We start from the raw sequence: 14,737 nt of genomic DNA, 5'->3' as shown, positions 1-14,737 counted from the left end.
CCAGTTCCAAACCGTTGTGTCGTCTTCGTCGTCGTTCATGATAACAACAACACTTTGTTATTGCTTATCAGTAACCACTATTTTGTTTGCTTTTGTTTTGTGAATCGAATAGTACTTTTGCTTTATATTTACGAACTGAAAGTTTTTGCTAAGGCAACTTCGGCTCAAAAATTTACTTTTATTTCCGAAATTTTATTTTCACTTTCTCTCCTAGATGTTGCTCCTACGAGCAGCTCCGTTCGAATAGGTTAATAGTTGAGGTTTTTTTTTTATACACAGTACTCGACGAAAGAAAATGTAAGACACAGAAGGAAGCGTTTCCGACCCCACAAATTATATATATTCTTGATCAGCATCAATAACCGAGTCGATACTGGCATGTCTACGTGTCCGTCAGTCTGTGCTTCTGTCCGTCCTTATGAGCGCCTAGTACTCAGAGACCATAAAAGATTGGGCATCCAGACTTCTGTATTCTCTCATCCACACTCTGCTTAGTTAAGTGTGTGGCTATAGCGGAAGGGGCGAGCTTATAGAGCGTATTGGCGTGAGAAGTGATGTAGATGACACATGTAGAAAAAATGTATCATGTCAAATTTTGTATGTAAAAACAACAAAAAGGTACAGTTATTCTGACAGAATACCGGGTATAAAAGCTGTGACGCGTAAGAAGAACAGGTCACTCCTTGTTTTGTTTTCTATGACAGAACTTTTTTAAAGCTTTTTTCAGAGGTAGCGGTTTGTTTTTAACATAACTTAAATCTATTTTTCAGAAAACGTTGGTTTGGTTCGAAGCGGAAAAATCGTGTTAAGTACTGTAATTTAGATACAATTTGATCAAATTATTTAAAAGAAACACTGAACTTACATACATGCAATGTATATATTTTACCCAAAACCAAGACTCAATCTTCACTGTACAACTGTAATTATATCGTTGACGCCGACGGGAAATCCGAACTCTGTTATGTACCGCGAGGAAACGAAAAAAAAAACTAAAGCTCGAATTAGACGCTGATTCTGAATCGCGTAGAGCTTTCATGTATGTGAGGATTCACGCTTTGTTCACACGATGCATCATTTGGCATGCGTCTTGGATTATTGCTGAGGGCAGAACGAGAGAGACATACAGTGAATGTCGAGTACATCGCATAATCGAACAAAAATTTCCTCTGTACGAATGTGCTCAAAAAGTATATGGGAATGCGTTAAACAAACCGTTTTTTAAATTTTTAATAACTTAGGTCATACTTTTTAGTGAGAACAGTTAGTTTTAATCGAAAAACCAAAAAAAATCATTTTTTGAGACTCAACGCATAATCGGACAGGGAAAAAATGCCAAAGCAAAATCCACTTTTTTTTTAAATCTTTTTAAAGTCCCGGTTTTTCTTATCGAATATATGCCATGGATGCCAGGATATATACCAGACAAAACAAAAACATTTTGTATAGTATTGAATGAATGCTACCAAAACGAGAAGGGACGTGTGAGACGCTTCTTACGCGTCACAACTTCTATACCCGGTACTCAGTACTACATCTGTTCCTTAGCGGTTTTTTGTCAAATTTTACAGTGTTTCTTCATCGGTCATCTTCATCTACAACACTTCTCACGGCAAATATAAGCTGTGGGACGGGGTGGTTAAGCCACTGCAAATTAATTTCTTCATTCTGGCTATAACAATGATCCAATCGGATCTCAATGTGGTGATCTGATGAAATGCTCAGTCCCTACGGAATGGCGTTTTTAGTTTTCTTTTATCTTCAAAATTGTAGGTATGGGAGGTTTTCGGATTTTGCGGGGGCGGAAGGGGCGGGGCTCATTTTTTTAATACACTTGTAACAGTGTGAGCATACAAAAGTCTGGATGCAAAATTTGGTGGATCTAGCTCTTATGGTCTCTGAGATCCAGGCGCTCAACAAGACGGACAGACAGACAGACAGACATAGACAGACTATTTCTGCTGATCAAGAATATATATATTTAATGGGGTCGGAAACGTTTCCTTCTGTGCGTTACATACAACCGCTATTCGCACAAATACAATATACCATATTTACTCTTCGAGTACCGGGTACAAAAATATTCTCCGTAGTTACATTTTATTATTTTTGTTAATTATTCGACGATTAAATACAATTAAAAGGGCCGTGGCCATGAACAAAGATTCGGTGTATTAAACTGTACAATAGGTGAGAGCTCGATTATAAGAGACATTAGAAATCGATTATAAATAGAAATAATTGGACTGCTTAGACAGATGCACGGCGATCGACAATATTTTAGTACGAAGGGTACTTACATACATATGCGTGCGCCTTTATGCACTGTAAGAGGGAGCGATGAGCGCGACAATAGCATATTAGTATAAGAGATAAACGAGACGAGCTGATCTTAATAATTATTTACTTGCTGCTGCTCCGAACATACTTATCTCCGTTGAAAGAACAGGGCTTTTAGGAGGATCCTCAACGGGTAGGACGTAGGACTTCCGTAGGTCAGCCATGATATGCTCCACCAGACGAGTTCTGGATTTGCAGCATATGACGAGTTTCCGCAACGCTCGAGAAACTGTTTTCCTGCCGCCGATGGGCCAGAACTGCAGGCGAATCGCTCCAAGTAGCGAATGTGGACCATCATGGTGATGTTTTCGATGAAAGTGAGTAATAATGGCGAACGTCAATGGACGATGCCTGTCCAAAATGATTGTGTGACGAGCATCGAAGCCGAAAGTTGAGTGACGTAGATGGCCGATGACCGAAATTTATGAATCAACTCATCGAGCCGAGTTCTGTGATTGGTGTCGTCCGAAGATTGGGCTGCGATAACCGAAGAGGTGTTTGGACCAAATGACTGCCCGAGTGCCCGACACCCGAAGATTGAGCGACAATAAACGACGATATGTTTGGGGCAGAGACCGTAACTGTTATAACTTTTAAAGTAAAAATTGCAATCTGAAAATTATTTTAAACTTTTTTTAACTTTTTCAATAAATATCAGTATTAAGGAGTTATTTTTAATTTATTTATACTTTTAAAATAAAAAATAAGATTTATTTATTATTTTTATAATTAAAATCAAAATAAAAATAAAACAAGATAAATTCCGTAACTTTTATTTTAAAACTTTGAACTGAGAGGTTTGTTATCATGAATGTATGTATATTCCTGATTCTAGAGAAAATACCTTTCAAGTGATACATCGCATGCTTTGCATTACTTTGAAAAAAAAAAGCACAACTGCATATCCAAAAAATCCCAAATACCCACTATAAAAGAATGTAATGGGAATTATAACGAAATTGTGAATTTATTCAATATTTATTTATTTTTAAAAACATAAGTTTTTTTATAGAACTTGCGGAAAAATTAAAGCGCAAGTCCGATAGAATAAGTGTCAGTGCCGAAAATGCCCTATCAACGCTGACTTGTGTTGCTAGAACACAATGTATGACCTTTTCCAATTCATATAAGCGGGGATATATGTATTTCTTTTCTTCCCAATAATCCATAATATTGGCATTTATGTCAATTGGCTTCGGACAATAATTGTTTATTTCATTAATGGCAAGCTGAACTTCATGTTCCTCCTCTTCATCTGGCTCATCTTTGCCTTAAGCAACCTCAATGGAATTGAGGAAATCATTGAGCAATGAGCAAGTACTCTGTGACGCGCTCGAAAATTGGCTTGTGGAAGGCTGGTCAAATTCATGCGCAGTGGGCTCTGGCGAATCTAAGCTTATAGCTGGTAATAGATCGTCCTGCAATTAACAGTGTAAACATAGATTAAAATAAATACGAAAACAATTGCATTCTTCATTCTTTAAGTTACTTACTTTGTTTGCAATTCCATTTATTTGCCTGTAAAGTGTAGTCAAATGGTTCTTCGTTAGTAATAGTTTTAATGGATTTTTAAGCAAATCCCTTCGCATCCTGGGATCCAAATAGATGGCTGAAGTAACCAATTCGTTCGACTTTAAAGCCTCTTCTCTTCTCCCAATTGCCTCTTGTAGTGCTGCACCATGTGAGTTTTTCATGGCTTTAATTGTTAGCGTAAGCTCTAACCACATCTTATAGAAATCGCCCAGATGTAGCTGCTTCATCTGCAGTTTTTGTGTGGCAGTATAAATTGCATGTAACGCTTCGACCAGTTCGTGAGTATCTTTCCAGTCTGCTTCAGACAATTGAAACGACTCACTAACTTGATTCTCACAGAAAGTTTTGAACAAAGAAAGGCGTTCAAGCATAGTCAAAGTCGAGTTCCACCTTGTAGGAACGTGGGGTCGGAAACGCTTCCTTCTGTGCGTTACATACAACCGTTATTCCACACAAATACAATATACCCTATTTACTCTTCGAGTACCGGGTATAAAAAAAATGCGATTTTACACTTACGATTAACGTACCATCGTCTCATTATTATGAGCTTATTAATATCAAAACACTACATAGAACAAATTTTTTTCGTTTTCAATCCACAACAAGTGGTAAATTTCCAATAGTGCAATGGGTAAACGAATTCGGTAATCAAAGCTTAAGTAAAGTGCGCAGTGCGAGTAATGAACAAATTATGTTTTGAACTGTAAACAAATTGCTGACTTGTGGAAACATAAACATAATGACTGACTTTTGAGAACTTATTATGAAAGCTCAAAACTAAATATAAAGGAATAGTGGAATAGGAATAGTGAGATCGTTACATGAGACCACGTGAAAGGTATTTTCTCAAGGATCAGGAATAACACACATTCATGATAACAAACCACTCAGTTCAAAGGATAATCAATTTAACTTTTATTTTTAACTTTTAAAATAAAAGTTACGAAAAGTTCAACTTTTATAATATAAATATAAAAATCATAATTAATTCTTATTTTTGATTTTAAAAGTATAACTTAAAAATAACTCTTAATTCTGATTTTTATTGAAAAACTTAAAAATAATTTTTAAAATATAAATCCTAAATATAATTTTCGGTATATTTTATGTTGCTGTAACATATATCCTTCACATTGATTTATTTGCTTCAATTTGTCCTTTATAACTGTTAATTGCGATTTGGGGACGATTACCCGCCAGAATGCCCACAATCCGAAGAATGCGCTGTGATAAACGACGAGAGCCTGGGGGCCGAGTGCCCGCCACCAGATATGATCCATCCGAGATGTGGCTTCTGCAGCGTCGGCAGTCCAGGCGACAGCTGAATTTGTCCCACACACAGCAACTCGAAGAACAGTCCAGTTCCGATGAGCAGGTCAATCCGTTGCGGATTATGGAACGAAGGGTCAGCAAGCTGGATATTCGAGGGGATATTCCAATTAGAGGCGCTAAATGGGATGCTAGGTTGATTGTCCGTGATCTGCTGGGCAACGACGGAAGTGATGCTAGTGGTGAAATCTGAAATCCGCGAGATGCACCTGGATACCCACCAGCGCTTTTTTTTACGAGAACGACTACGATGGCTAATAGCACAGCATCAGAAGGACTGTGGGATATTAGGGCTTGGGGCAATGAGGACGACNTTGCGATTTGGGGACGATTACCCGCCAGAATGCCCACAATCCGAAGAATGCGCTGTGATAAACGACGAGAGCCTGGGGGCCGAGTGCCCGCCACCAGATATGATCCATCCGAGATGTGGCTTCTGCAGCGTCGGCAGTCCAGGCGACAGCTGAATTTGTCCCACACACAGCAACTCGAAGAACAGTCCAGTTCCGATGAGCAGGTCAATCCGTTGCGGATTATGGAACGAAGGGTCAGCAAGCTGGATATTCGAGGGGATATTCCAATTAGAGGCGCTAAATGGGATGCTAGGTTGATTGTCCGTGATCTGCTGGGCAACGACGGAAGTGATGCTAGTGGTGAAATCTGAAATCCGCGAGATGCACCTGGATACCCACCAGCGCTTTTTTTTACGAGAACGACTACGATGGCTAATAGCACAGCATCAGAAGGACTGTGGGATATTAGGGCTTGGGGCAATGAGGACGACATGGCAACCATAGCAGTATGACTTGGTTGTTATTGCGAGGCTTTATTCGTACAAACAGATTGAATAGTCTCAGTTGAAAGAATTAAATGCAAAAGCGTGTGGTGCTTCGATCGGCAAGTGCGGCAGGAACCGGATTTACAATCCTTCATGTGATGGCCCTTTCGTAGGCAATTAAGGCATAATAAGAGCCGCTTTGCTTCCACATGACGACAGAGGCGACAGAAGTGTAAGCCATTGGCAATTGGCAATCATATGGTTAGTGCCCTCGCATAACAAACAAGAACCGCGGGCGCTCGATGCGACGAAAGATTTTCTATGATGCGTACTCACGGTTTTTCCTGACTTGCTAAACTGATTTTGCACTTGCGTCGATTGATCCGCATTTTAACGTGATCGACATATTTTTCCCAAAAATCCCGACAATTTTTCCCACGAAAGCAGCTCCTGATTCAACGGAGTTTCCTCCTATCTGTTCTGAGTGGCCTTGTCCAACTTCTGAAGTACTGTTTGTACAAGAATACAGCCTGCTTCTTCTTCCTTACTTGTCAGCGATTCCATTGCTCGAATATGTGAGGTGACTCTGTCAGTTCCCTCAGCTTGCCCACCGATGCGTCAGCCTTCTCCAACCCAAATATCCCTATGATGTGTGCCTGCAAAATAAAACGCTTATTATTATCAAAGCGACGCTTTAAAATATCTAGTGCCACGATATAATTGGCCTCATTTATCTCCAATGAGCTGATGGTATTGAGGGCTGCGCCACTCAAACAGGAACGTAGATGCTGCAGCTTTTCGATAGGGGTCAGCTCGGACTTCTTGTCAATGATCGCGGTGAACATTGAGAAGAAATTGGCCCACTCCGTGTAAATTCCACTAAATTTTGGCAGCTCCAGCTGAGGCAGCCGAGATCTATTGGCCATAACGACGATTGATTGGGATGCACTTGAGTTGGGGTTTATTGTCGAACAGTGCTTGGTGCTGGACCGACTTCCAAACTCGCGCTGAAGAATGGTCCGCAGTGATAATATGGACGAGTCGAATTTGGCAGGTACTTCACTGGACATGGACTCAAAATCCATTTCCTCTAAGCTGTTATGCGCCACAGCAAAATTAGATTCCAGTACAGTCAACGATTGCAACAGTCCTTGCAGATCATATTCATCCATTTGGCACAGCTTCTCACTATCCATATCCGTGCGTATGGATTCTAGCCTATCGAAAATAGACCTAGTTTTTAGCTTCAGAAATGTAGTCCGGGACGCAGGGAATTGTGTGTTGTGTGCAGCGTTGGCACTAAAACTTCCACCACTTGGAGCAGCTCCAAATGCCACCGACTCGCTATGTGTTTCACCAGCCTCATTTGCCATAGCACACGATCCACTTTTTATACCCGGTACTCAAAGAGTAAATAGGGTATACTGTATTTGTGCGAATAACGGTTGTATGTAACGCACAGAAGGAAGCGTTTCCGACCCCATAAAGTATATATATTCTTGATCAAGCATCAATAGCCGAGTCGATAGAGCCATGTCTGTCTGTCCGTCTGTCCGTCTTGTTTGTCGGCTAGTTATCAGAGACTATAAGAGCTAGAGCTACCAAATTTTGCATCCAGACTGCTTTATGCTCACACTGAAACCAGTGTCTTTCAAAAATGAGCCACGCCCCCTTCCGCCCCCGCAAAAGGGCGAAAACCTACCAAACCTACAATTTTGAAGATAAAAGAAAACTAAAAACGCCATTCCATAGGGAATGGCCATATATATCCGATCACCAAATTGGGATCCGATTGGATCATTATTATAGCCAGAATGAAGAAAGTAATTTTATGTGGCTAAACCCACACTGTCCAGCAGCTTTTGTTGTTCCTTTCACATTCTCTCATTCACACTCTGCTTCTGCTTCACTCGGCCCCTGCCTATTTAAAATTTGACAAAACACAGCTGAGGTGCAGATGCACTATTGTCCCAATGACCAGTTTTGGTGGCTGTTTACGCCAAATTAGCGCAAAGGGCTTAGGACCGGGAGCAATCAGTATTTTGTAGAAGTAAAATGAATTTGTAGCATTAAGCTATTGGATTGTTGCATTGACGACATACTGACAGAAGTTTGTTGCTATAGAACATACATGTAATACGCTCTGAATACGCTTAGAAAAAGAGTGGCCATCAAAGTTGCGTACCAGAAAATTTCATAGATGGCGCCACTTTCGAAAAATCTGCTGTGAAACCTAGCGGTCATTATTGCACAGAATGTGCAGGGAAAAAGAACCAATTTTATTTCTGTTTTAAATATCTCATAAATTGGAAAATACGATTAACTGATCCAATTTTTTGATGCATTTTATTTAGTAGGTAAACGTAGTAAAAACTACCTGTTCTGTAATGTGAACGATATCTAGTGGTTGGCGATGTCTTCTACATCTAGATGTAGTCCTGAGTGCCGGGTACAAAAGTTGTGACGCGTAAGAAGCGTCTCACACGTCCCTTCTCGTTTGTACAAAATATGATAATCTTTAACTTCATAATTTGTCTTATCTCCTAAAACCATATATTTCGTACCGGATATATAAGTAATACGAAGTACCAGGTATAAAAGTTGTGACGCCTAAGAAGCGTCTCACACGTCCCTTCTCGTTTATTTTATTTTTTCGATTTTTATTTTGCAAGTTGCGCAAAAACACCAAGACCGACTGATTTTGTGGCTAAGCGATAAGAAGATCATCGCTCTGAACCGCAAGGGCGTAGTGAGCAAGTAGTGGAAAGAGAACAAGTCATGCGTCCAACACAAGACATTGGGTTCTTGAACTCGATTAAAGCATTGGATTCATGATACAAGATGAACACAAAAATCAACACACCCTCAAATACCATTAGCTGAATTCATTGATGGGAAAGCGCGTAAATGTGGGAGAGGCGTGATTTTACTCACAGTCATACTCATACTCAGCACGAACACAGCTGTTCGTGGTGTTTAATTTAAAAACAAATATACATATGTATATATTTGCGGGGAACTCAGTTGCGGGCTAAACTTTTCAATCGTCGGGCCAGACCAGTTTCACCAGGCTGTTTGAGCGAAATGGAATCGTCGGCGCTTATATCTGTAGGCCTTCTAATACTGCACGCCATTATCGCTGTAGGGGAGGCGGCTCTACCGTATCGCTGTAAGCAGAGAATACGAAAACACGTTTATACATATGTATGTACATACATACATAAAAAACACGCCTTATTTACCGAGCTCGTACAAAAATTTGCTTCCTCAGCATCTTCATCGTATCACTACAGTCAGCAGTTTTGCATGGACACACAGACCGGGCGACAGCTGTATGTTGGTGAGGTTTTCACCCGCCTGGGGCTTTGCATTAGGGTTCAGTGCCTGGGCACTCTGCAGCTCTGGGAGGACAGGTGAGATTTTAATATTTTGCTATGGACTCTAAAATAGCTCAACTCTTTTCCTGGTTCAGTTGCTTGGTGCCGAGCTCCATAAAGGGTGACTGCAAGCCCGTTCCGCCTACAGACACTAATTTTGAATACCCCATGTGCTGTCCGCTGTACGAATGCCAAACATACGAGTCGAACGCGGAAGGAACATTGAAGCAAACCAACACTTATGACCACAATGGTTCGCTGCGCATGTCGCACCTTACCGAAGTGATAGTCATAAACAAAAATGCGCGGTTAGATCAGGAGGACACTCCTATAGTGCCGATACGCAGAAACCATGTGTAAGCTGTGCAACCTAGCTTTTTTGCTTTTAGTTCTAATTGATATTGTGATTGTGTGGGATTTAACCTTAGTTAGGTGTGGTATCAGCCTTTGCGTTGTATTTGTATTAAACGAATCAATAAAAAGAAGGAAATGTGGACATATGTATGTACATATGTATTTGTAGGGATGATAGTCCTATGCAAACGACAAGAAATCATCTCTGTTTTTTTATTCGGCAGCAAATTTTAGAGCCAGAGAAATGGATACATATTTTTACTAATTGGGTCAAAACGATCGGATTATGTTTTCAACAAAAAAGATTCTCGTAATACTTTAATTATAATTATAAATAATAATTATGTTTGAGTAAAAACAATAGAACTCCAAATTAATGATTACATTTTGAGTGTTTTTTTTTTGATCAAATTATTATTTATAATTATTAATGATGAATTATAAATAATTATGATCAATAATATCTATGCTAAAAACTGAATTTTTAGAAATGGTGCATTTTCGGTGAATTAAATAATTAAATTATTAAATACTTAAAATACTACTATCTCGAAGCGAAAAAAAAGAATTGTTCTATCTTCTGTCGACAGAAACACATTCAAACGACCCAAAATTGGAAGAACACAAGCGAATCAAGTGCAAAACGGCTATAAAAGAGCAGTATATGAAGAAAATGTTAATCTTACCTTAAATATTATAAAGTCACAAAACTACTCTCACAGAGATCGTAAGTGCCTACGCCTATACCAAAAGCTCAACTCGGTAAACCTGGCACAAAGCAGAACAATCAATAACCACCATCAAATATAATTGTAAAAAAAAAACAAAAAGGGACGTGTGAGATGCTTCTTACGCGTCACAACTTATATACCCGGTACTCAGTAGTAAATCTGTACCTTGTAGTTATTTTCAATTTTTACATTTTGCATGTGTCTTACATTTTCATCTACAACACTTCTCACTCCAACTCGCTCTTTTCGCTCGACCCCCTCGAGTAGACCCGCACACTACACAAAGCAGAGTGTGAATGAGAAAAATGTGCAAAACAAAAATAAAAGCTGCGGGAAGGGGTGGGTTAAGACACTGAACATTAATTTCTTCATTCTGGCTATAATATTGATCAAATCTGACCCCAATTCGGTGATCTGATATATATAGTTTTTCCTTACGGAATGGCGTTTTTAGTTTTCTTTTATCTTCAAAATTGTAGCTGTGGGAGATTCTCTGGCAAAAGGGCTCATTTTTGAAAAACAGTATTTTCAGTGTGACCACACTCTGGATGCAAAATTTGGTGGCTCTAGCTCCTATAGTCTCTGAGAAATAGCCGACAAACAAGACGAACAGACGGACGGGCGCACAGACAGACATGGCTATTTAGACTCGGTTATTGATGCTGATCAAGTATATATAAGTATACTATATATATATGCGTTACATATGTACATCCACTTTGTGCACAAATACAGTATACCCTATAACATATGTATATTGTATTATTGGATTCAGTGACGGTTTTTTTTTATTCGCAAAAAATTATTTTATATTCACATTAAATTCATTTTTTCTTAAAATCCAAAAGTGGCAAAACCGTTCGAAACTCTCACTTTTGCCATGAATTTCCCGCCAATATGAAGACTTCATGCTTGCTTGTGTCGTGAGGTACATTTACACATCTTATTAGCACTCCGGCGTGTGCAATTTCCACGTCTTTGTTGGACCCCTCTGGAATGTCCGAGAAGCTGGTGACTACATATTCCTGTTTACTTCTTATGAAGGTTTTAAAAATATTTACACTGGTCTTTGGTTTAATTGGTTATGATTCGCCTTTTTGCCTCCCTGGTGTATCGTTCCCGGATAACTCTCGGGGAAGTCAGGCGTGTTTTCGACTCGATATCCAGGGGACGGACTAAAAGCCTCAGATCGAAAATAAGGGGCCTCTAGAAAAATCAGTGTGATATTCGTATGGAACTGATCAAAAATTTTGCGCGCACAAACTATTTTCTAACGGCTGAACGCCGGGCAGTACCACTAGCCATATAACTATCATGTCACCATATCACTATACTATATGGTCAGTGGCAGTACTTAGATCGAAAAGATCTAGATTAAATCTAGAAGTCAGCCGATATTTTGTGGTATTCGTTTGTATGTTGCTAGCAGCTCGACAAAAATAGATCTTTTTATACCCGGTACTCGAAGAGTAAATAGGGTATATTGTATTTGTGGGGAATAACGGTTGTATGTAACGCACAGAAGGAAACGTTTCCGACCCCATAAAGTATATATATTCTTGATCAGCATCAATAGCCGAGTCGATTTAGGCATGTCTGTCTGTCCGTCTGTCCGTCTTGTTTGTCGGCTAGTTATCAGAGACTATAAGAGCTAGAGCCACCAAATTTTGCATCCAGACTGCTTTATGCTCACACTGAAACCAGTGTCTTTCAAAAATGAGCCACGCCCCCTTCCGCCCCAGCAAAAGGGCGAAAACCTCCCAAATCTACAATTTTGATGATAAAGGAAAACTAAAAACTTCATTCCGTAGGAAATGGCCATATTTTTCAGATCACCAAATTGGGATCTGATTGGATTATTATTATAGCCACAATGGAGAAATTAATTTCCAGTGGCTAAACCCACCCTGTCCCGCAGCTTTTGTTGTTCTTTTTACATTCTCTCATTCACACTCTGCTTCTGCTTCACTCGGCCCCTGCCTCTGCCCACCCCTTGCCCCTGCGTCTTCCGACTTTTAACCCACCCCGTCCCTAAGCTTTTATTTGTTTGTTTTTTTTGTGTGCGGACGGTGATCTGCCTGTGCCTCGAGTCTGCAGTGTGTGGGTCTAGGGAAGGGCGACGAGCTTACGGAGCGTGAGAAGTGTGCGGTGTGAGAAGTGTTGTAGATGTAGATGACAGATGAAGAAAAAATTTAAAATGTGACAAAACACCGCTAAGGGGCAGATGTAGTACTAAGTGCCGGGTATAAAAGTTGTGACGCGTAAACAGCGTCTCACACGCCCCTTCTCGTTTACATTGCGAGTGGGTACCTAGCAAACCGAGAGTAAAGTCCCAATAAAATTGAGTTAACAATGCCGCTGAAGTTGAAAGATAAATGACCACCGTGCTTCTAAACGAACTTAAGACCATCAAACGGCAAAGAAAGGAAACATTTATTATAGATTATTGAGATTATTTTGAATGTATTTGCATTTTTAATTTGTTTAACTTATTTGAACGCCAGTTGCTTGATGTTGCCAATACACAGACCGGGCTGGGCGTTTAACAAAATGTTTTAAGTTGTTTTCCTTTTGGGACCAAGTACTGCTCCACAGGGTCGTGCCCTGGAGGGGCGAAGGCGGCGATTTGGGCTCAAAACTATCCAGCTTTGAATCGGAAGGGTGCTTGGAGGCGCCGTTTTACAACTTTGCCACGGGCGCAAATATTCCTTGGCACGGCCTTGCTGCTCCACCAATCAAAGAAGTCTGTAGATGTTATTCCCAGACATATGCAAATTCTCTGTCATATTTTTAAACTGCGGAATATGCAAAGGGTATCGTTTCATGGGTTTCCATAAATGAACATATATATATAAATATGATTTATAATACTCAAATGTATAGACAAACTACCGTTCTGGTTTCTTTCCTGCAGATATGGATTTAATCAAAGTTGTCGGCGCTTATTTCGCTGATTTTCCTCCTCCTCCGATCATGCAAGAGCCAACAATCCCACTAAAAAGAATCTCCTGCATGGATCCATTTTGCATTCATTGTTTTATTAACCTTTTATTCAAATTTCACACATTTTCAAAAAGGTAAACAAAACGACACATTGCCTGAGAAGTGTAACCGTACGGAATGTGGGTTTCACCTCTGGTCGCACTCTGCTGCAAGCATAGAATGGACTTTGCTTACATTGATTGTACAAATGGAAATTAACGAAGAACTACAATTTGTTGTTGTTTTGTTTTTATACACGGTACTCGAAGAGTAAATAAAGTATATAGATCAAGAGATCAGCATCAATAGCCGAGTCGATTAAGCCATGTCTGTCTGTCCGTCTGTCCGTCCGGCCGTCTGCCGTCTTGTTTGTCGGCTAGTTCTCAGCGACTATAAGGGCTAGAGCCACCAAATTTTGGCTCCAGACTGCTATATGCTCACCCTGAAACAGCTGTATTCCAAAAATGAGCCACGCCCCCTTCCGCCCCTGCAAAAGGGCGAAAACCTACCAAACCTACAATTTTGAAGATAAAAGAAAACTACATAGAACAATTTTTTTTCGTTTTCAATTCATTAAGATTGGCCACAAAAAGTGGTAAATTTCCCATAGTGCAATGGGTAAACGAATTCGGTAATCAAAGCTTAAGTAAAGTGCGCAGTGCGAGTAATGAACAACTTATGTTTTTAACTGTAAACAAATTGCTGACTTATGGAAACAGAAACATAATGACTGACTTTTGAGAACTTATTATGAAAGCTCAAAACTAAATATAAAGGAATAGTGGAATAGGAATAGTGAGATCCTTACATGAGATCACATGAAAGGTATTTTCTCAAGGATCAGGAATAACACACATTCATGATAACAAACCACTCAGTTCAAAGGATAATCAATTTAACTTTTATTTTTAACTTTTAAAATAAAAGTTACGAAAAGTTCAACTTTTATAATATAAATATAAAAATCATAATTAATTCTTATTTTTGATTTTAAAAGTATAACTTAAAAATAACTCTTAATTCTGATTTTTATTGAAAAACTTAAAAATAATTTTTAAAATATAAATCCTAAATATAATTTTCGGTATATTTTATGTTGCTGTAACATATATCCTTCACATTGATTTATTTGCTTCAATTTGTCCTTTATAACTGTTAATTGCGATTTGGGGACGATTACCCGCCAGAATGCCCACAATCCGAAGAATGCGCTGTGATAAACGACGAGAGCCTGGGGGCCGAGTGCCCGCCACCAGATATGATCCATCCGAGATGTGGCTTCTGCAGCGTCGGCAGTCCAGGCGACAGCT

At 39.6% G+C, this 14,737-nt stretch overlaps 2 protein-coding genes across 5 annotated transcripts; one reads left to right on the top strand and one right to left on the bottom strand.

Moving 5' to 3' along the window:
• The first annotated feature begins 8,933 nt into the window (after positions 1-8,933).
• Positions 8,934-9,864, top strand: LOC117591364. 3 transcript variants are annotated; one of them, XM_034284598.1, is made up of 3 exons: positions 8,934-9,152; positions 9,258-9,396; positions 9,456-9,864. In XM_034284598.1, the coding sequence occupies exons 1-3, from the start codon at positions 9,068-9,070 to the stop codon at positions 9,718-9,720; spliced, it is 489 nt and encodes a 162-aa protein (XP_034140489.1). In that variant the 5' UTR covers positions 8,934-9,067; the 3' UTR covers positions 9,721-9,864. The 3 variants fall into 3 exon arrangements, with proteins under 3 accessions (XP_034140489.1, XP_034140488.1, XP_034140490.1); XM_034284597.1 differs by having other exon boundaries at positions 8,936-9,152; positions 9,255-9,396; XM_034284599.1 differs by having other exon boundaries at positions 9,147-9,187; positions 9,255-9,396.
• Positions 9,865-11,242: 1,378 nt separating this feature from the next.
• Positions 11,243-11,842, bottom strand: LOC117591358. Of its 2 annotated transcripts, XM_034284590.1 has the most exons (3): positions 11,710-11,827; positions 11,507-11,651; positions 11,243-11,453 (listed from the first exon to the last, which is right to left on the bottom strand). In XM_034284590.1, exons 1-3 carry the CDS (start codon positions 11,759-11,761, stop codon positions 11,315-11,317), a joined length of 336 nt encoding a protein of 111 aa, XP_034140481.1. In that variant the 5' UTR covers positions 11,762-11,827; the 3' UTR covers positions 11,243-11,314. The 2 variants fall into 2 exon arrangements, 1 of the variants encoding a protein (XP_034140481.1); XR_004574388.1 differs by having other exon boundaries at positions 11,243-11,436; positions 11,507-11,842.
• Between the last annotated feature and the right edge of the window lie 2,895 nt (positions 11,843-14,737).

The sequence above is a fragment of the Drosophila guanche genome, unplaced genomic scaffold, assembly GCF_900245975.1.
Source record: "Drosophila guanche unplaced genomic scaffold, DGUA_6, whole genome shotgun sequence".
In the NCBI taxonomy this organism is placed as follows: Eukaryota; Metazoa; Arthropoda; class Insecta; order Diptera; family Drosophilidae; genus Drosophila; species Drosophila guanche.
This window is presented reverse-complemented; position numbering and strand designations above follow the sequence as displayed.

Coding starts and splice junctions, on each gene's coding strand:
- LOC117591364 (XM_034284597.1), top strand. CDS start 9,068: ATGGAATCGTCGGCGCTTATATCTGTAGGCCTTCTAATACTGCACGCC. Junction 9,153..9,254: donor GGCGGCTCTACCGTATCGCT/GTAAGCAGAGAA, acceptor TTGCTTCCTCAG/CATCTTCATCGTATCACTAC. Junction 9,397..9,455: donor CTGCAGCTCTGGGAGGACAG/GTGAGATTTTAA, acceptor TTCCTGGTTCAG/TTGCTTGGTGCCGAGCTCCA.
- LOC117591358 (XM_034284590.1), bottom strand. CDS start 11,761: ATGATAGTTATATGGCTAGTGGTACTGCCCGGCGTTCAGCCGTTAGAA. Junction 11,652..11,709: donor CGTTCAGCCGTTAGAAAATA/GTTTGTGCGCGC, acceptor TGATTTTTCTAG/AGGCCCCTTATTTTCGATCT. Junction 11,454..11,506: donor CAATTAAACCAAAGACCAGT/GTAAATATTTTT, acceptor TGTAGTCACCAG/CTTCTCGGACATTCCAGAGG.